Consider the following 22,838-nt stretch of genomic DNA (forward strand, 5'->3'; position numbering starts at 1 on the left):
CAACTATCTCCTTGTTCTCACGAAGGCTTTTAGCTGCCGCTTTAAGCTCGGGGGACAGTATGGTGCTTCTGTAGTTGCCTCGATTCTTTCCTCCTTCTGCAATAAGTTCTGCTTGTAAGGTATCTTTGGTAGTGACCTTCTTTTGTGTCTCGAGGTCGAATATGTCGTCCAACAGAATTTCCAACTCTACTTTCCGGGCCATTTCACTCGGTCTGGACATAACATGACAGTTTATGCCCAGATTTAGGAGAGTGACTTGGTCCTCAGTGAGGTTAATTCCTGCAAGGTTCAGGAAGCCATCTCTTGGTCGAAGAGACAACTAACACAACACCTATACCCCCTATTAGACTATTTTACAGGAACTTCTTTTCCACAGCTCATAAAACAGAGGAAAGGGTCCTGAAAGATATTGTTAATAGAAACGTTATCCCTACAGACAAAAATCAGAGGATACAACTGACGATTTACTATAAAACCAGAAAAACGGCCAGCCTACTCATGAGAAACTCTCCAGACACAAAACAGAACGCTTTAAAAGAGACTAACGTCGTCTATGCCTTCAAATGCCCACTTGGGGACTGTAAGCTCCAAAAAACCCAGTATATAGGCAAGACAACAACATCTCTTTCTAGGCGTTTAACGATGCATAAACAACTGGGCTCCATTAAGGAACATATAATCTCTTCCCATAACCAAACCATCGCCAGAGAAATCCTAGTAAACAACACAGAAATCATCGATAGATACAGCGATAGCAGGCGGCTTGACGTTTGCGAGGCACTACACATCAAGAAGTCAACACCAGCAATCAACAGCCAATTATTGCACAACTATATTCTACCCACCTCAAGACTCCGCTCCAATATAGAAGCATCAAGAAATATGGACCAATAGGCTTTCTACAAACACTTCTATTCAATACCCATTGTTTCTGTTCTGTCTTGTGTTGATACTTTTAATACCCTATTAATATCCCCTAGTGTTCTGTCTTGTGTTAATGCCACATCACCCTTCCCACCTCACTCAAATGTAATGCCACATCACCCTTCCCACCTCACTCAAATGTAATGCCACATCACCCTTCCCACCTCACTCAAAATGTAGATATAAAATCAGGGAAACGCAAGTTCTAATCAGTTGTGTATTTGTGAAGTCTTTGAAAATGTAATAAGTTTTACGAAACGCGCCCGTGTCGCGTCAGACTAGAAATAAAAATGAATTTTGGAGAAGTGATTTTTGATTTACCTCCAACAGTGAAGCGTAATGTACGAAAGATTGAGAAAATTCGTGTTAGAATTATTAATCTTACTTTTTCGGTCATATTTAATAATATATGTCTACAGGAAAGACTGCTACCAAAATATACTAATATATATATATATATATATATATATATATATTGTCATCCGTGGAAATAAACATTCCATTCACTTGGGTTGTATGGGGCTCGAACCGTGGACCCCACGTGTGTGAGGCCGACGCTCTATCGACCATGCTATGAGGAGTCTTAGAAAGGATAATTTCCAGAAGCAGCATCTTGCTCCGACCACCTGAGCGCAACTCCATGGTCTCCCGAGACTGCAGGAGGCCTGCTATTTTAAGACAAACGAGAAAGTGTACATTCTGGTTACCATTGTCAATGAATGGTCACGTCTGTGGTACAAGATGATCTAAACCAAAATAACTGCTTCGTCCCAGCACCGGGAACTGGTCTCCTGAACGGAAAACAATTATTATAATTAGTGCTGAAATCAGTGTATTTAGAGGAAATTATTTGAAAGTTCGCTTTATTCAGAATGTCTTATAGCTCGATATTAAGTACATTAACTAGTGTACGTCTCAGAGTACCAGGTATCGTCTCCCGGGCATCAACTAGTGTACGTCTCAGAGTACCAGGTATCGTCTTCCCAGCACCAATGTGGTATAAAAGCCAAGCTTTAAAACGACCCCTGAAACGCACAATGCCTCCCCTTAGTCGTCAGTGTAAAATTGCCCGATCATCTCCGTGCCGTCCCACCTTTCAGACATGCATAATGTCGTTACCGTTCAGGGGGAAACTTAACATCTTCCCAAGAGAGACGTTTGGAGCCATCTTGGACTGACCTCAAACATCGCCCTTGAGATTATGTTAATAAGGCTGTTATAGAAAGCCTTTGTTTAGTGAGGTGGGGAAGAGGGCTCCTCATCTCTGTCTGTCATGTGGTTGTACAGTTTAAGCTTCTGTGGCAGCCAGCCGGCCATAGGCACTGTGCTTGGCAAATCAGAGTGCTATGTGGCCAAATTGGATTGACGTTTTATTTTAATATTGACTTGTGCGCTGACTGCCACTTGAAATGATAGAATTTTATGTGTTTGCATTTCACTTTTTAATAAATTTATTATATGCTATTTTTTGTTTAAAAATGGCCCATGAGTAAGAGCATTTTGAATTATATATCTACTAGAAAATTTAAGAATTTGTGCATTTTTGTATTTATTTGGGGCAGAGATGAGAATACTCTAACCTCAGTTGTACCGAGAAAAACATGCAAATATGGCCATTGGACTGAAAAATAGTTGAGGCTTTCAACCAGGAACATAACGAGCCGGAAAGCTATCAGATTCACGTTTGAGTATTATTGCTGGTGATGGTAATCCACAGCCGCCATGTTCCGGGTCTCGGCCGCTATTTCCCGTCGCGGCCACCAGCTGACGCACGCAACACACGCCCCAACAACTTGACCAAATGTAAACATTGCTTTTATTGACTTCAGAGGTGACCCGCGCGTGTTGGGGCGTCTGCACGCACTGGGAAGGACTGGAGGGACGGGATGGGAGAGGAAGGGAGACAGAGAGAGAGAGAGAGAGAGAGAGAGATTAAAAACAAAAAGAAAATAGAGAAATAAAGACGACGTCGTGGAGCTTGGCGGCGGAGCGGTGGTGAATGAGACGGTGAAGACGTCTTGCGGCGGCGCCAACTAACCTAAGTGTTGGCCTGTCTCCTCGGCGGCGCCAGCGGCCGCCTCCTCCCCGGCCCAGGCATCCAGCCACCCTGCGTCATCATCCCCGCCTGCGGCACGGCGCACCACCATTCGGGGCGGCTCCTCCACTACTGCCACAGACTCTTCCACGTACGCTGCCTCCGTCTGAGCCTCCACTGGAGGCTCCGTTTGGGGTTCCACAACCTGGGGTTCCTCCACTGGAGGCTCTACTTGGGGCTCTTCAACCTGAGGTTCCTCCACTTGGGCTATCTTAGTCTGAGGCACCTCCGCTGGAGGCTTCATCTGGACCTCCTCAGCTTTGGCTTCCTCTAATGGAGGTTCCTCAACTGGAGGCTCCACTGGAGTCTCAACCTGAGGTTCCTCCACTGGAGTCTCAACCTGAGGTTCCTCCACTTGAGGTTCCTGCACAGTCGGCTCCAACTGAGGCTCCACTGGAGGTTCCTCAGCCTGTTGTGGCTCGTGGATAGCTTGTGGCTCCTCAGTCAGCTGGGGCACCTGCTCTTCCTGTGGGGGAAGTTGAAGGGGGGACGTGGAGGGGGCTAGCTCACCCAGGGTCTCAGGCGTCACACACACAACCTCACACACCACCTCCCTCGATGACTCACATTTTTCAGCAGCGGACTCACTTTTCACCTCAGCAGCGGGCTCAGCAGGGGCTACCTCAACAGGGGCGGAGACCTCCGGGGCAGGGGCATCCGGCTTCAGGGAGCTGCTCTCAGCCTCCAGACGGGCCAGCTCGGCCTCGGCAGCAGCGAGGGCGGCCAGCTCGGCCTCCATGGCAGCCTTGGCAGCGGCTTCACGCTCAGCCTTCCTCTTCTTCTTCTCGAGCTTCTTGCGTTCCTTGTCGTCGTCGGCGCCAGGCTCGCCGTTGGCGGCGGCGGCGGCGGGCTCGCTCTCGGTGGGAGCAGAGACAGGCTCCACCTCCGATACGTCAGCGGGTGCCTCCACTGCGGAGGTCTCCGGGGCCAGCTCGCGCTCCTTAGACTTCTTCTTCTTCCTGCGCTCCTTCCTCTCCTCACTTCCCTCCTCAGTCGCACCGTCGGTAATGGCCTGTGGGCAGAGTCAGATCAGAAAAGAAATGTTTTCACAGGTAACGTCGCCTGAAGACGAGTCGCTCACCTACCTAGTCGGGGGCCACCCGCGCCTACCTCCTACGTCCACTACACAAATAAGCCATCAAAAAATTATCTACCCAAAAACACTAACGTCAAAATATACGCCATCGTGCACTCGTAGAATATTATAACTATCAAACATAGCAAAAAAAATTCTATGCAAAATGTTTTTCTAGACGCATAGAAAAAAATCTATTAAAAAGAGAAAATATTATTCGCATTAACTGCTTGAGTGAATCATCACTACATAGTTTACCTGCGTCCACACACACGCACACAAATATAAAAATATGGTCAAAACGCAAATTCTGCTTTATAAGAGCGATATTGTTAAAGAATTCATTGTCTCCAAACTTCAAATATTGTAATAAGTATCTCAAAAGATTGTCTGGAAAAGAAAAGAAAAGAATGACAATCGTATCAGATATCCTTGAGACGGTATAATGATTACCACAACGTTGACTACTGTGAAATACAGTGGGTGTGGTGGACAGGTAAATTGTCTCACCTTAACAGCACTGCCGTCGAAGTGGACGCGGCCAGTGTCCTGAACGGGAACAGATGGTTATACTGATTAGCAGAGATATTTCTCTAGGATTCCATTACTCAATTGGCAGCTAAGCACATCCACAATGGCTCCCAAGGATGACATACGCAAGTGAAATGCTGAATACAATGAAAAAAAATATGAAACGCGTCTGGCTTTTACGGGCTCGGGCTCACCGTAGCCTGTGCTACGTGGAAGTTTTGTTCCGAGTAGCTGAATCTCAACTAACAACAACAATGGCGTCTGACCTAAAAGGATTAGTTTGGGTCTTTAAGATACCATTGCTTAGCTAACCATAGGATGAACTATTAATCCTGAGACAATACTACATATACTGACTATCAGCGCCGGTCAGTATAGCTCTTATACTGACTCATAAAACGTATAAAACTTATAAGACTTGTAGCTCTTGCAGGCAACAGGATGAATCTCTTAAATGATGTAATTACAAAATTCTCAAATATTAATTATATAATATATATTGGGAGTAGTTTTAACATTAATTGTATTATATGTTAGGGTTTGTGTGCATAATTATGCCTAGAACAAGTTAGGTAAAATATTGATTTACATTTATTTTCTGTTTATGTCTGGAAGTGAATCGCCGCGAAACATAGCGTCGAGCAGTTAAATTTAAATGTACAAAAAAAACACGGATTTTTACCGACTGAAACAGTTCGTATTTTGTACCTGCTCATCGTGAACCTTCCGGCTCTATGTTTTGATGATAGATGAATCTGAAAAACACTGGGTTAGGGCCAGTTAGATCCCAGAGAAACCTGGGTTTGGGGGTTTACTTGGGTTATCCTACGGCCATGTACCCCCTCTCCCAGCCCAGGTCAGCTCCGTGGTGATGTGTGTGTGGCAGTAATGTTGCCGCCCAAACACCAGCACTATGAAAGTTGACCACTATAAGGTAGACGTTGCTAGGTATTCACTCACAGCAAGAGAGAGGGACGTACTCAGCTCCGACAGTTTAGAGTACAAGAGTATATTCACTTGATGCTCTCCACTAGCACCGGTTTCGGAAGATGAGAATTAATCAATGCTTTCCTTGTCTGGAGCCATTGTCTCTGTGCTACATAATTGGGTTTTATTACAGCGCGTAACTTGTTTAAGTAATTCTGGATGTGACAAGCTATAAAACCTTGTTGACCAGACCACACACTAGAAGGTGAAGGGACGACGACGTTTCGGTCCGTAATGGACCATTCTCAAGTCGATTGTGTCCATTGACGATCGACTTGAGAATGGTCCAGGACGGACCGAAACGTTGTCGTCCCTTCCCCGTCTAGTGTGTGGTCTGGTCAACATTCTTCAGCCACGTTATTGTGACTCATCGCCTGCTTATAAAATCTTGACGGTCTGCAAGACAAAGATACCTCAAGCACTTACGTGACCATGGACGAAACCTGTACATCTTTCATCAGTTATCAGTCAATTTATTTAAGAGTTTACGAGCTAATGAGCGCTACGCGGTTGTCTGTAACAGAAAGAACCTTGGATTGCGAAGTTTCGAAGTTCGTAAACTGTTTAACAAACACAGATAAGCCGACATGATCTGAGGAAAGATGTACAGGTTTCGTAAGAGGACACGTAAATATTTTGATGAATCCTGGCTTAGTGGCTAATAAGTGCATTACAGTCATGTGTAATTCAGGTGAATTACCATGATTAGTTTATGTTAAGGAGTCAATGATCCCATTAACGAAGAAAGAATCAATTTTAAACTAGTCAAATGTCATCCAGAATCACGTGCCTCACTAAGCCTAGTTAGGAAGTCGTCAAAGTTGATATTTGTTAATAGCAAAGTTATGGCTTTCCTGAAAAATTGATTGTTTTGAAGCTGCTGAGTGTTTGGGTTATCTTAGTAAATTTTTTGCATTATTATATTAGCGCTCTTTGAATAAAAAGTAAATAAAACTGCAATATATATATAAAATATATATGTATGTATGTATATATATATATATATATATATATATATATATATATTATATATATATATATATATATATATATATATATATATATATATATATATATATATATATATATATATATATATATATATATAATATGTAAAGGTTTGGGTCTTTAACACAAAAACTGAAACAAAATGGATATATTATAGCAAGCAGACAAGGTATTTAATAGTTAAGAGTAAGAAGGCACCAGTAATATACCTGAGGACCTCAGCCAGTCAGCTTGGTACACCACACATAAATACTTTTGTAACTCGCTTTGTAACATTACCATGAGAAGGTTCATCATACAGCATACTTCTAGTATGCTTATATCGTTCCTTGTATTTCTTTAGCATATTTTATAGACTACTGTGATACCGGAAGGTTTGTGTCAGTGTGTTTGGGCAGCTCAGTGCTAATTTACATCCCAAACTAATTAGCGAATATTTTCTAGAGTATTGAAGCATATGATGAGCTTTCATAAGTAGCGAACATGATATGTTGTACCATAGTGTTGTTGCATAGTTTGAAGAACATTTTATATGGTGATTGTTGCTTCACACGTGGTTGCTTCACACGTGGTTGCTTCACACGTGGTTGCTTCACACGTGGTTGCTTCAATACGTGGTTACTTCACAATTACCGTGAAGTAACCCCCCAATGGGGGGGGGGGGGGTAGAAATAGCCTAAGCTACTCTATCCCTTTGAGATGTATTTATTGCTTATCTCAATAAACATACTTGAACCCCCGAAAATCCCTTGTGAACTGTATTGAAAGTTGGTTACCTAGCAGCTGACACTCTCCTCCCAGTCTCACTCTTATTACTGTTTACTAAACATTTGCCTATATACTATATTAATGTTTATGAATGTATATTGCCTCGGTTAAGTGTATTTCACCGAAAATATCACTGGGGGTTATAGAAGGCAAACTTTTGAAACAGCTGAAAGAGAAGCGCGTTTAAACTGCCTCAGTTGCTCTTAATTGTTTCAACACATTTCCAAAGCATGCCTTTTACAATGCATAATAATATGTTCAGTAACAAATAGTTATATTTCACCATACTAATTATTTAAGTGTTTTGCCCTAATGCTGTTCTAGCAGTTAATTATATTAAACTACTTCTTAATATATATCTTCTTCCCCCCATAATTTTTATTAAAGCCAACCGTATTTCATGATCTAGAGAACACAAGCGCAAAACATTTTGTTATTAAGCTCTATAGAGAGTTGACTACTGTTAGGTAAAGCGGCATCACGCTCACGCAAGCATGTTACAAAGTGGTCCAACATTACCGTAACGTAGTCTCTGACTCCAGGAATCTTTGGACCCTCCGATGTTCCCGGCTTTTAACATTATATCCGATTTTATCTTAATATTAACACGTATTTAACAATACGTGTATTAAATGTAATATATATGGTATGGAAACATGAGAACAAAATAATAACACGAAGCAACTCCTACTGATATCCACCCACCAAAACTCACTCCAGCATGTCTATCCTACGCTGGAAACAATCCAGTGATACCTCATATAATTAAACCTTATTCAATCTTAACCAGAGCTAACTAGCCTTCCCTTACGTGACGGGAAAGTAACTCAAATACCGTCTTAATCATTAACTAAAATTGTCGTACGCAAAACCAGGCCTGTCTTTTATAGCTTTATTAAGACCGCCAAAAAATTATCATTTTCGATACACGCAGATTCATTAACGCAACAAAATAACTAAATTTGTTTGGCCGTTTGGCAAAATAACTCTTGATAGTTAGGTTACTTATGTGGATACGGATGAAAGGCAAGACACGCATGCAGTTATTAAATAGCATCAATGTCTATTGAAATAAATACTAAAAAAATATATTAAAAAATGATTAATATTGTATAGATAATATACGCCTTCTCCTGAATATATTCAGGACAAAATCCTGAGAGCAATATTTGAAGTGGCAAAAATTGAAACAAATGGCAGATTCGTAGGACCTGTAGCCAGGACCTGTAGTCAGGACCTGTAGGACCTGTAGCCAGGACCTGTAGTCAGGACCTGTAGCCAGGACCTGTAGGACCTGTAGCCAGGACCTGTAGGACCTGTAGCCAGGACCTGTAGGACCTGTAGCCAGGACCTGTAGGACCTGTAGCCAGGACCTGTAGGACCCTGTAGCCAGGACCTGTAGGACCCAGTAGCCAGGACCTGTAGGACCCTGTAGCCAGGACCTGTAGGACCTGTAGCCAGGACCTGTAACAAAGATATATGTTGTGATCATTGGCACTCTTGAAAACGTAGCTATTTATCCTTGTAGAGCAACCAGGCCAACAGAGCCCTCAAGACATACACTGAAACACGGACATCGTCCCATTAGTCCCCGTGAGTAATGGAATTACTCACAGCGCTTGTGAATCACGTCATTACGTTATATATTGATCAATATGTAATCCTGCATATATTGCTGCCCTCAGACACCAGTTTATAACATGGTGCTGACGCAAGCAGGCAGCGTGCGTGCGTGCGTGCGTGCGTGCGTGCGTGCGTGCAGCCGCGGCCAGACGAGGTTGTCTAGAAAGATATAACCCCCGATCCCAGTAGACGGGAGAGAACAGTATTGAAGCGACCGTTTATGGCTACTATAGTAATATCCAACTGACAACCTGCAGGTAGCAACAGCTTGCTGGGTCACTCTGGGAGTCGCACACACAAAAAGAGAATTTCGACATATGGCTGATTTGTTGATCTTAGCAGCGACCAAGTAAGAGTTAGCTGGAAGGTCTCGACAGATCAAAGGACGGATTTACCACCTGTAGAGAAGCCTGTCACTGGATGTTGTAGAGACTTACCGTCAGCTCATATTGTTGTGATACAGCGACGGAAGCACTGAGGAACAGGTATGTTGTGATACAGCAACATAAGCACTGAGGTACAGATATGTTGTGATACAGCAACGTAAGCGCTGAGGTACAGATATGTTGTGATACAGCGACGGAAGCACTGAGGAACAGGTATGTTGTGATACAGCAACGTAAGCACTGAGGTACAGATATGTTGTGATACAGCGACGGAAGCACTGAGGAACAGGTATGTTGTGATACAGCAACGTAAGCACTGAGGTACAGATATGTTGTGATACAGCAACATAAGCACTGAGGTACAGATATGTTGTGATACAGCAACGTAAGCACTGAGGTACAGATATGTTGTGATACAGCGACGTAAGCACTGAGGTACAGATATGTTGTGATACAGCGACGTAAGCACTGAGGTACAGATATGTTGTGATACAGCAACATAAGCACTGAGGTACAGATATTTTGTGATACAGCAACATAAGCACTGAGGTACAGATATGTTGTGATACAGCGACGTAAGCACTGAGGTACAGATATGTTGTGATACAGCAACATAAGCACTGAGGTACAGATATGTTGTGATACAGCAACATAAGCACTGAGGTACAGATATGTTGTGATACAGCAACATAAGCACTGAGGTACAGATAAGTTGTGATACAGCAAAGTAAGCACTGAGGTACAGATATGTGGTCTTTTGTAGCGCAGAAAGGAGGAACTGCCTATTCTTTCGCCATCTGGAACCCTATTGTAGTTTATACGCCAGTAAGTCATAATCGATTTTATTATTAGCGATGAGTGAGAATGTAAAAAAAAAAAATAACTTATATGTGACTGGTGCCTTGCATATATACCTGGTTGCACCGGGCAAGTTTTTCAACACAACATACCACATGCCTCACTGCATGGTGAGCTCATAGATCGAAATATATGCATGAATGTGGTCCAATTTCAACTACATACCTGACTGTGGTCAAATTTCAACTATATACATGACTGTGGGATTAGCTCACAATTAAATACAAAACTGCGATCGACTTTGAAGACAACACATAACATATCAGACTGAAGCGAGTTTGTAACATCTCCCACAACACTTGGCGACAAACACGATGCCAATCTTGTAGCCGCAATACAGCGGGCTTTGGAGCCTCTGGCTGGCACCGGACCGTTATCTCACTGGACAGGACTGAATTATATCACTGCCGCATTAGTAAACTCACAGTCGCATATATATGATAATAGATTTATCCTCCCTACACACGCTCGAGTAGGACAGGCTCACAGCGCAGCAAGTTCACACAGGAGTGTTTATTAGGTCAATATAACTGGTATCTTCAGATCAGAACACGTCACTTACCTACCGCCAAAACTCACGGGATTGTGAAGCGCGCGTCAAAACATCACGACCTACTCGCTAGGATCATCACGCCGCTTGACCAACTCGCAATAAACTATATACCTGACTGTCAAGCTTCCCACTGCGTAGTAACCTCATAACATTCACCGGGAATATGTGTATATATGGTCAGCACATGAACGATTTGGGTCAACATATGATCGTAATCTGAGGCCAGATTCACGAAAGCACTTACGCAAGCACTTACGAACGTTTACATCTTTTCTCAATCTTTGGCGGCTTTGTTTCCAATTATTGAACAGTTAATGAGCTCCGAAGCACCAGGAGGCTGTTTATAACAATAACAACAGTTGAATGGGAAGTTTTCATGCATGTAAATTGTTTAATAAATGTAACCAAAGCCGTCAAAGATTGAGGAAAGATGTACACGTTTGTAAGTGCTTGCGTAAGTGCTTTCGTGAATCTGGCCCTTGGTGAGAGACGTAAACAAGTGCTTCTTGCTTTGCCACGTTAGAGAAAGACGGCAACCCAGGGCGGCTTCCACCTCAGGCCTCCACAACCAGTACCTCCTCCACAACCAGTACCTCCTCCACGCCAACTGCGTCACGCTCTCCCTCCTGCGTCACTTTGGATTTCACGTTTTATAGGACGGGGGGCGTTGTTTGACACTTGCGTCAACACCTGGTACCCACCACCTGTCATAGGCTGTGTGGGTATCCCAGAGTACGTGTCGAGCTGAGTACGAGCCCTGTTATAAGCGGTAAAGATAGCCGAGGATCAGCCCATCGCTAGTGCCGAGCTTGGCGGGTTCCTTGAGAGGGTGCTGGGAGCCGAGTGCTGGGAGCCGAGTGCTGGGAGCCGAGTGCTGGAAGCCGATGGAGGTGTGGGTTATTGAAGCTACCACAGGCGAACTCCCCTCGTTACACTTACACAATCATGAAAGTGATCCTTGGTGTGAGTTCTGCATTTTGTACCTGTCTTCCCCGTGTACGTGAGTATACCTGTCTCCTTGTGTACGTGAGTATACCTGTCTCCTTGTGTACGTGAGTGTACCTGTCTCCTTGTGTACGTGAGTGTACCTGTCTCCTTGTGTACGTGAGTATACCTGTCTCCTTGTGTACGTGAGTGTACCTATCTCCTTGTGTACGTGAGTGTACCTGTCCCCCCGTGTACGTGAGTGTACCTGTCCCCCGTGTACGTGAGTGTACCTGTCCCCCGTGTACGTGAGTGTACCTGTCACCCGTGTACATGAGTATACCTGTCCCCCCGTGTATGTGAGTATACCTGTCCCCCCCCGTGTACGTGAGTGTGCCTGTCCCCCGTGTACGTGAGTGTACCTGTCCCCCGTGTACGTGAGTGTACCTGTCCCCCGTGTACGTGAGTGTACCTGTCCCTCCGTGTACGTGAGTGTATCTGTCCCCCGTGTACGTGGGTGTACCTGTCCCCCCGTGTACGTGAGTATTCCTGTCCCCCGTGTACGTGAGTGTACCTGTCCCCCGTGTACGTGAGTATACCTGCCCCCCCCGTGTACGTGAGTATACCTGTCCCCTGTGTACGTGAGTATACCTGTTTCCCCCGTGTACGTGAGTATACCTGTCCCCTGTGTACGTGAGTATACCTGTCCCTCCGTGTACGTGAGTATACCTGTCCCCCTGTGTACGTGAGTATACCTGTCCCCTGTGTACGTGAGTATACCTGTCCCCTGTGTACGTGAGTATACCTGTCCCCCTGTGTATGTGAGTATACCTGTCCCCTGTGTACGTGAGTATACCTGTCCCTCCCCCCCGTGTACGTGAGTAATTAAAATTTGTTTCTTCGGAATCGAGCTATTAGCTCTTGTACCCCGCCTTTCTAGCCGACCAAATTTTTTCTTCTATTATGTTTACTTTATATATTTTTCTTTAAAACACACACACACACACACACACACACACACACACACACACACACACACACACACACACACACACACACACACACACACACACACAGAGGCAGAAAGACAATACGAAAATGACATCGCAAGCAAGGCAAAGACTCAGGCTAAATTGCTGCATAGCCACATCAGGAGAAAAACAACAGTAAAGGAACAGATTATGAAATTAAGGACAGGGGCAGAAGGATTCACTACAAACGACAAGGAAGTTTGTGAGGAACTGAATAAGAAATTCCAAGAGGTCTTCACCTTAGAGCAAGGAGAAATTCCAGAGATAAGAGAGGGAATAGCTATCCAGGAACTACTGGAAGAGTTTGAGATTACCAGTGGGGAAGTAAGGAAGTGTTTACTAGAGTTGGATGTGACAAAGGCTATAGGCCCAGATGGAATCTCCCCTTAGATACTACAGGAAGGAGCAGAAGAACTGTGCCTACCACTCTCCATAGTGTATAACAAATCACTGGCAACAGGGGAACTGCCAGAAATTTGGAAATCAGCTAACGTAGTCCCGATATACAAGAAAGGGGATAGACAGGAGGCACTGAACTACAGACCAGTGTCCCTAACCTGCATACCATGCAAGCTGATGGAGAAGATTGTGCGAAGAAAGCTAGTGGAACATCTGGACCGAAAGAACTTTGTAATACGGCATCAACATGAGTTCAGGGATGGCAGGTCCTGCCTCACAGGGTTACTTGAATCTACGACCAGGCAACAAAAATAAGGCAAGAAAGAGAAGGGTGGGCAGACTGCATATTTTGGATTGTCAGAAACCCTTTGATACAGTAACACACAAGAGGCTAGCGAAAAAGCTGGAGATGCAGGCTGGAGTGAAAGGGAAGGTACTCCATTGGATAAAGGAGTACCTAAGTAACAGGAGACAACGAGTCAGTGTGAGGGGTGAGGTCTCAGATTGGCGAGACGTTACGAGTGGAGTCCCTCAGGGGTCAGTCCTTGGACCTATACTGTTTCTGATATATGTAAATGATCTCCCAGAGGGTATAAACTCGTTTCTCTCAATGTTTGCTGATGATGCAAAAATTATGAGGAGGATTGAAACAGAGGATAATAGTAGGAGGCTACAAGATGACCTAGAAAGACTGAGTGAAGGGTCCAACAAATATCTGTTGAAGTTCAACCCGAGTAAGTGCAAAGTAATGAAACTAGGCAGTGGAAACAGGCGGCCAGACACAGGATACAGAATAGGAGATGAAGTACTTAATGAAACAGACAGAAAGATCTAGGAGTTGATATCACACCAAACCTGTCTCCTGAAGCCCACATAAAAAGATTAACGTCTGCGGCATATGCGAGGCTGGCTAACATCAGAACAGCTTTCAGGAACCTGCGTTAGGAATCATTCAGAATCTTGTACACCACAAATGTAAGACCAATCCTGGAATATGCGGCCCCAGCATGGAGCCCGTACCTTGTCAAGCACAAGACAAAGCTGGAAAAAGTCCAAAGGTATGCCACTAGACTAGTCCCAGAACTAAGAGGCATGAGTTACGAGGAAAGGCTGCGGGAAATGCACCTTACGACACTGGAAGACAGAAGAATAAGGGGAGACATGATGACAACCTACAAAATCCTCAGGGGAATCGACCGGGTAAACAAGGATAAACTATTCAACACTGGTGGGACGCGAACAAGGGGACACAGTTGGAAACTAAGTACCCACATGAGCCACAGAGACGTTAGAAGGAACTTTTTCAGTGTCAGAGTAGTTAACGGATGGAATGCATTAGGCAGTGATGTGGTGGAGGCTGACTCCTTACACAGTTTCAAGTGTAGATATGATAGAGCCCAGTAGGCTCAGGAACCTGTACACCTGTTGATTGACAGTTGAGAGGTGGGACCAAAGAGCCAAAGCTCAACCCCCGTAAGCACAAATAGGTGAGTACAAATAGGTGAGTACACACACACACACAGGAAGCAGCCCGTATTAGCTGTATAACTCCCAGGTACCTTTTTACTGCTAGGTGAACAGGAGATTCAGGTGAAAGAAACTCTGCCCATTTGTTTCTGCCCCGGCCGGTAATTGAGCCCGGAAATTGAACCCTATTTCAGCCACGTTATTGTGACTCCTCGTCTGCACCCGGGTCCCAAAGACTACGACCCCCGAGCGCTGTCCATTCAGCTGCGAGGCCTCTGTCCCCCGTGTACACCTGTCCTCGTGTACACCTGTCTTCCGTGTACACCTGTCCCCGTGTACACCTGTCTTCCGTGTACACCTGTCTTCCGTGTACGCTTTTATATATGTCCTCTGTATGCGCATATATACCTGTCCTCCGTATGCGCATATATACCTGTCCTCTGTGTACGCGTGTATACCTGTCCTCCGTGTCCACATGTGAACCTGTCCCGGGTGTACACATGTGGACCAGGTGTGTGGACTTGGGAGGCTGCTCTTGCATCATCTCCGGTAAAGTGCATCTTGTTTACCAGACTCGTTCGTCTTTTGTTAAGCAAGCATCTCTAAAGCATAGCATTGTTTACCTACCTGAGCTCATGGCCACGGCTGAGACTGAGCACTGAGGTGAGCTTAGGATCATAGCTCTGATTAAGTCCCGTTTGGGGGGTTTTATTTAAGCAGGAAGTCACGGAATTTATAAGAAGGTTAGTCAGTGCTTCAATAAGCTTGCCAGCCACGTTCCGCTAAAAGAGGTTATGAGGTCTAGTTAGCGGCTAAAGTATGTTTTTTGATCGTGTCAGAGAGTCGAAGTGGGATCTCGTGTTCGCGCCCAGCACACTTGTCTCGTCAGCGCCCCGCCTCTACCCTCAGGGGCTGCCGTCAGCAGCCGCGTCTGAGGGAGGCTGGGGGCGTCAGCTTACTGACTCCACGCCAGGCTGACGGCGACCGCATCGTGCGGATGTTCGTCCCTCATGTCTCGTCCGCACCTCATCCCTCAAGCTTGCACCTCTTGCCTCACACCAGCGCCTCACACGTCATACAGAGTGACCACCTCACGCCAGCACCTCACAACTCAACATCTCACCTCTCACACTAGCACCTAACCTCTAATGGTTCCTCTTGTGTCATCAGTGGTCCTTCTATGAACCCGCGCCACGTCTTATGCCCGTACATGTGTCACTGTTACACATACAGACACACTACCTACACCTAGTGCTGCCCATGTGTCACTGTTACACATACAGCCACACTACCTACACCTAGTGCTGCCCATGTGTCCCTGTTACACATACAGCCACACTAACTACACCTAGTGCTGCCCATGTGTCACAGGTGGACCTTCTAAGATACATTAGACTCTAATAATAATTCAGTTAAAACAAAATATATGCTAATATACCATACTTTACAGGACACATACAAGCATACACACTATACTGCTGACACAGATCACGTGTCAGGGGCCCAATCTCAAGAGATACATACGGACACACACACGCTACCCTGCTGGTGCAAGCCGATGTGTATCACTAAACCACCTTGTTCGACAGGTAATATGATTGATGAGATAACCTGAGTCCTAGTGTGTAGTGCATGGCACCCTCTGGGTACTTGACCAGTGGTGGAGGCAGGTGGCACTCTCTTGGTGCTTGACCAGTGGTGGCAGCAGGTGGAGCCCCCTGGTGCTTGACCAGTGGTGGAGGCAGGTGGCACCCTATGGGTGCTTGACCAGTGGTGGCAGCAGGAGGCGCCCCCCTGGTGCTTGACCAGTGGTGGAGGCAGGTGGCACCCTATGGGTGCTTGACCAGTGGTGGCAGCAGGAGGCGCCCCCTGGTGCTTCACCAGTGGTGGCTGGCAGGAGGTGGCACCCTCTGTGTGCTTGACCAGTGGTGGCAGCAGGTGGCACCCCCTGGTGCTTGACCAGTGGTGGCAGCAGGAGCCGCCCCCTGGTGCTTGACCAGTGGTGGCAGCAGGTGGCGCCCCCTGGTGCTTGACCAGTGGTGGCAGCAGGAGCCGCCCCCTGGTGCTTGACCAGTGGTGGCAGCAGGTGGCGCCCCCTGGTGCTTGACCAGTGGTGGCAGCAGGTAGCGCCCCCTGGTGCTTGACCAGTGGTGGCAGCAGGTGGCGCCCCCCCCCCTGGTGCTTGACCAGTGGTGGCAGCAGGTGGCGCCCCCCCCCCCTGGTGCTTGACCAGTGGTGGCGGCAGGTGGGCCTGAGGGAGAGGTGGGCCAGGTGGAACAAACATCGCACGAGGCCCACCCAGTAAGGCGTGTAACATCACACTTCCAAAAGAAAACAAGACCAGCCGGTCGATTCTACTCTATCTGGCATCTCTAAAAAAAGCCTGACGTCACACCCTACGAACACACACGTCGGTCACACTCGTCAGGCGACCTGAGGCGGACGCAGGATGTTATAGGTGACGGTCTATAAACAACCCAGCCAGTCCATGCGTTGTGACGGCTTCCGACGGCCTAAACGCACCTTGGCGCTGTCTCCGAAGTAGTAATAATCACGCACCTTCTCGCCCACATAGTCCTTCTTACGGTTGGTGTAACCATAGGTAGAGAAGAAGGAAGAGCCAGTTTCTACCTTGGAGTAGGGCTTCTTGTCGGTGGGTGCGCCGAACACTGTGTCTGGTTCCTCCCACTTGCTGGTCAGCTTGGTGTAGCGTGAGCTGGAGTCCGGCATCACTGTAGGAGGTAGACAGTGGTTAGTGGTGTGGCTTGTACCATGCTGTGGGAGGGTAGTGTGACCTGACCCAGGCTGTGGGAGGGTAGTGTGACCTGACCCAGGCTGTGGGAGGGTAGTGTGACCTGACCCAGGCTGTGGGAGGGTAGTGGGACCTGACCCAGGCTGTGGGAGAGTAGTGTGACCTGACCCAGGCTGTGGGAGGGTAGTGTGACCTGACCCAGGCTGTAGGAGGGTAGTGGGACCTGAGCCAGGCTGTGGGAGGGTAGTGAGACCTGACCCAGGCTGTGGGAGAGTAGTGGGACCTGAGCCAGGCTGTGGGAGAGTAGTGGGACCTGACCCAGGCTGTGGGAGAGTAGTGGGACCTGAGCCAGGTTGTGGGAGAGTTGTGGGACCTGACCCAGGTTGTGGGAGAGTAGTGGACCTGAGCCAGGCTGTGGGAGGGTAGTGAGACCTGACCCAGGCTGTGGGAGGGTAGTGTGACCTGATCCAGGCTGTGGGAGGGTAGTGGGACCTGACCCAGGCTGTGGGAGGGTAGTGTGACCTGACCCAGGCTGTGGGAGGGTAGTGGGACCTGACCCAGGCTGTGGGAGGGTAGTGGGACCTGACCCAGGCTGTGGGAGGGTAGTGGGACCTGACCCAGGCTGTGGGAGAGTAGTGAGACCTGACCCAGGCTGTGGGAGAGTAGTGGGACCTGACCCAGACTGTGGGAAGGTAGTGTGACCTGACCCAGGCTGTGGGAGAGTAGTGAGACCTGACCCAGGCTGTGGGAGAGTAGTGAGACCTGACCCAGGCTGTGGGAGAATAGTGGGACCTGACCCAGGCTGTGGGAGGGTAGTGTGACCTGACCCAGGCTGTGGGAGGGTAGTGTGACCTGACCCAGGCTGTGGGAGAGTAGTGTGACCTGACCCAGGATGTGGGAGAGTAGTGTGACCTGACCCAGGCTGTGGGAGGGTAGTGGGACCTGACCCAGGCTGTGGGAGAGTAGTGGGACCTGACCCAGACTGTGGGAGGGTAGTGTGACCTGACCCAGGCAGTGGGAGGGTAGTGGGACCTGACCCAAGCTGTGGGAGGGTAGTGTGACCTGACCCAGGCTGTGGGAGAGTAGTGTGACCTGACCCAGACTGTGGGAGGGTAGTGTGACCTGACCCAGGCTGTGGGAGGGTAGTGGGACCTGACCCAAGCTGTGGGAGAGTAGTGTGACCTGACCCAGGCTGTGGGAGGGTAGTGGGACCTGACCCAGGCTGTGGGAGGGTAGTGGGACCTGACCCAAGCTGTGGGGGAGTACGGACATAGTGTATCTATTGAACAAGGAAGAAATATTTATTGTCACTTTTTTGTTAAAATTTGGATATTAATAAACTATTTTAAAATATCACCAGAAGAAAAAATATAATTATTCAACCCGGACTTGAAATATTATTACTATAGTGTAAATATTCCCTCTTAATACAATGACTTTGTAAGATCTTAGGAGATGAAACGATTTGTAACGAAACATAAAGTAGTCTTACAATATATACTGCTGAACCCTGATTGACGGGAACTGGGAATCCATCTGGTAGCAGGGATTACATCCGGCCTGGATTACTACCAAATGTTTTTAATCCAGGCCTTAACGGGCCCTCAGGTCCAGATCTCATTTTATGTGAAGTCTTAAACTAGAAATCTACATTGTACATTTCGTTACAAAGTCTTAAATATTCATGAAAACAGATTTGAGTCTAGGGTATGATATATGTTTGGCATTGCGTTAATATACACAGTGCTTAATATATGTAATAATAATATGTTTAAAACATTTATTATGTATTAGTGGTACACACACAGCCGCGTGACTTACCTGGCTTGACACGGAGGACATACTGGACAGAGGACACGGCAGTGACACCAGAGTGACCAATAAGCACACACACACACACATATGGACAAAAACACACAAACATGAACAAACAAAACACACACACACACGTGTGTGCAGAAACAAAAACACAAAAAGTGACGACTTGGGAATCTGACTAAAATGTATTATTATAATGATAATACATTTTTGTCCCCTCAACCAATGTGCCACTGGAGTACATTTTTGGCAAGATTGCAGTTGGAGTACCTGAGGTGCCCCCTACCCTCACGCCAGCCCATGTGTCGCCTTAGTCACACTGTGAGTGTATGAGTGTATACTGTATTACAACAACACCAGGTTCCTTCTCCTGAAGCCTGCGAGTGACGAGTATATAGAGGAGAGAGAGGAAGAGTGAGAGGGGGAAGAGGAGGGACAGCTTGAGAAGGAGGAGGAAGAGTGAGGGAGAGAAAGAAGCATGAATTAGTGTTAGGACAAGATGGGGGGGGGGGGGCCTGCCCCAGGTATTTTGAAAGTGACTGGTGTAGAGTTTTACATAATTATTAAAGAGTGTCCGGATTTATATGGAAGCTATTTGCTTCTGCATAGTTTATTGAGTGTTGTTATGGGCTGAGCTTTTATGCCACACACTCTGCTGAACTTTTGTTATGGTTGCTATTGGGCTTATATTGTGTATATGTATATATATATATATATATATATATATATATATATATATATATATATATATATATATATATATATATATATATATATATATGCATCTCAATATCTCCTTATGTGTCTCTCTAGAATATTTAAGTTAATTTAACCGAGCTACTCTCATCACTAACATCTTCCTAATTCACTATTTCTTCACTGTAAATCGAATGACTTCAGTTCATCACTTTAGAGTAAGTGATAAAGCCTCAGGACACCACATCCCCGATTTCATGAAAATCGCACGTGGAAGGTATTGGGTTATAGGCTCATATTTCTTAAAACATTGAACTTAGGCTTACCCAGACCAGGCTGTGTCCGGCCCGTACCCAAGACCATTCCCACTGTAAAGTTGAGTGAAACTAGCCCCGAGCGTCTGGCCTTTAACTTCGGATACTCAGACAATCATTGTCTCTTATTATAGGTGTATTTATGTCTTATACCTGCGGTATAAGGTGGCAAGATTCTATATATGTTCCTTATAGGGCAATGTAGCTTAAAATATAGCGATATAGTCTGATACTTCCACAGTTGGTCTTCTATACAATAGGTGCTATATGATTTATTATAAACTACATTAGGCGGTCTTTTCATATAAACTATCGTGTGAAGTTTATTAATAAAAAATGCTGACACAGGCAAAATATTTACACGGAGATGTGTATCCTGCCTCTCGGTGTATACACATTAAAAGTTTACGTTAGTCATGGTCTATATTCAGGATTAAAGTATACTCACAGGCCGATCAGAAAACTAGTGTCAGGGCCTTAACAACCCCTCATGCAGCTAAGAGGTCTTAGGCCCAAAACCTAACCTAAGCCAGTTAGTGTGGGATATCTTAGGCTGCTCGACTATAGCAAGTGTGCTCTCGTCCGGAACAGAGTTCATGATATATAAGAACACTTGAGTGTATATATATACGCTGACCTACAAAGGGTGTTGGTGTGTGTTGTTAATATCCCCGCAAGAAATGAATAGCGGTGAAGGTCTATGCAAAAGTGCCGTAAAGTGTCTATACGTAAAAACTATATGTGGAAAACTATGTGTTTCATAATTCGAGGTTTTATATAACTGTGTCATTGTGTATTTGTCGTGTGAACATGAGGTGGATGAGTCTTTTATGAGGAGAGCATCATTGTGTGTGTGTGAGGCGAGGGGCAGGCAATGAAGGGACACGATTTATGAGGTTTACATAGGAGTTGGGCTCATGTGTACGTGAGGAGTGTGTGGGGGCGAGTAATTGATGTTGGTTGGGTTTACCTTTCACGAAGCCACACAACACGCCTCATAAACACACGAGAGAGGCAATGGTCTTCCTCGTCTTCCCGGGCGAGGGGCAAAACTTTTGTTCGTGGGCCAAACTATTATTTATTTATGTTATCAAAGTTAAGGTTTTGCTTTTATCAACTTTTATCAACAACCAAATGTTTGGTCAACATTTTTCAGCCACGATATTATGACTCATCATCTGCGTATTGCTTTTATTTTACATATTTTATATATATTTTTTGTAATCCTCCTTTTTTTTAATAGACCTAAAGTTATTTATTGATGTTCGGTAATTATAGTCTTTGAATTATTAAATATATATTTAATAAGTACTAGGTTGTGTTGTGAGTCTGATCGATTGAGAGGATCATTAAGTCAGTGTTTGTGTTAGGCTCACAACACTGGCTGTTGTATTGCTTGAGCAGTGTTGCTGGTACCTGAGCCTCACAGACACACACATGTGTACCTCCTGGTGCACCCGAGCTTCACGTACACACACATGTGTACCTTTATGCAGGCGATGAGTCACAATAACGTAGCTAAAGTATGTTGACCAGACCACACACTTGAAGGTGAAGGGACGACGACGTTTCGGTCCGTCCTGGACCATTCTCAAGTCGATTGTGAGAATGGACAATCGACTTGAGATTGGTCCAGCACGGACCAAAACGTCGTCGTCCCTTCACCTTCTAGTGTGTGGTCTGGTCAACATGTGTACCTCCTGGTGCACATGAGCCTCACGTACACACATATGTGTACCTTCTGGTGCAACCGAACCTCCAATATACACACATGTGCGTCTCCGGGTGAACACACACCTGCCAATTAACACTATTAGCATACTGTGAGTGTCAACATTTTATGGTGACAGTCAAATTGAGTGTTAATGCTAAATAAAATATTTTGTTTGGAAATTATGTTATTTCATAAAATGCTCACTGAAAGGAAACCCCATTAATGATTATTGGGAGATAATACTGAGTGTGTATGCTGACACGTGTATACATATACATTTCTTTGTTACCTGATACACTCTGACAGTGTGACAATTTGACTGTAACAATGCCTGAGTCAAAGTCTGTGACAATGTCTGTGACAATAAACATGTCCACATTGGCGGCTATATTTCATTATATCAAGTACTCTCTGCATATTATGTTATGGAAGAAAATATTCAATGTTGCATGCTATTAAAACAAATCTCATTCAGAATATGTTAAGTTACATTTTCAAATACTACGCTACTTAAACCACAAGAATACAAAGGATTTGCTTCCGTAACTCAAAATGCTATCAAAGATATTAACACCAGATTATAGTTAAACACATGTGCTTGAAAACATAGAAACTGGGAGTGTTAGGGGGAACTATAATGAGTGAGTTGTATCCTTGATAGCAAGACTCGGACAAGTCGGGCCAACTCCCTGGGGGATAAGAACACTGCCATTCTCGCTAGACGAACACGTGGTAACAGACCCTTGAATGGCTCTGTAGGAATGTACTGTTTAGGCTTCCAGTAATCTGTAACACCAAACATAAAAGGGAATGAGTAACAAACGGGGAATTACTCTAAACACAAGATTAGAATAATGAAACAAAGGAGTCAGTGAAGGAGTTCTACTACTGGACCGCAGTAGAGCGTCAGGAACG

General features: G+C 45.5%; 1 protein-coding gene across 23 annotated transcripts in view; it reads right to left on the reverse strand.

Moving 5' to 3' along the window:
• The window catches only part of LOC123761393 (uncharacterized protein CG45076), a 148,832-nt gene that overhangs the window by 9,343 nt on the left and 116,651 nt on the right, over positions 1–22,838 (reverse strand). For 14 of the 23 annotated variants that reach the window (XM_069313833.1, XM_069313820.1, XM_069313725.1 and 11 more), the window contains 3 exons: positions 17,153–17,361; positions 4,605–4,643; positions 3,608–4,031 (listed from right to left, as the gene is read on the reverse strand). In XM_069313833.1, the coding sequence (XP_069169934.1) occupies positions 3,608–4,031; positions 4,605–4,643; positions 17,153–17,361 (672 nt within the window). Of the gene's footprint in view, positions 1–3,586; positions 4,032–4,604; positions 4,644–17,152; positions 17,362–22,664; positions 22,710–22,838 lie in introns of all 23 variants that reach the window. The other 9 variants (XM_069313784.1, XM_069313757.1, XM_069313817.1 and 6 more) reach the window with 6 other exon arrangements.

The sequence above is a fragment of the Procambarus clarkii genome, chromosome 7 (genome assembly GCF_040958095.1).
Source record: "Procambarus clarkii isolate CNS0578487 chromosome 7, FALCON_Pclarkii_2.0, whole genome shotgun sequence".
Taxonomy (NCBI): domain Eukaryota; kingdom Metazoa; phylum Arthropoda; class Malacostraca; order Decapoda; family Cambaridae; genus Procambarus; species Procambarus clarkii.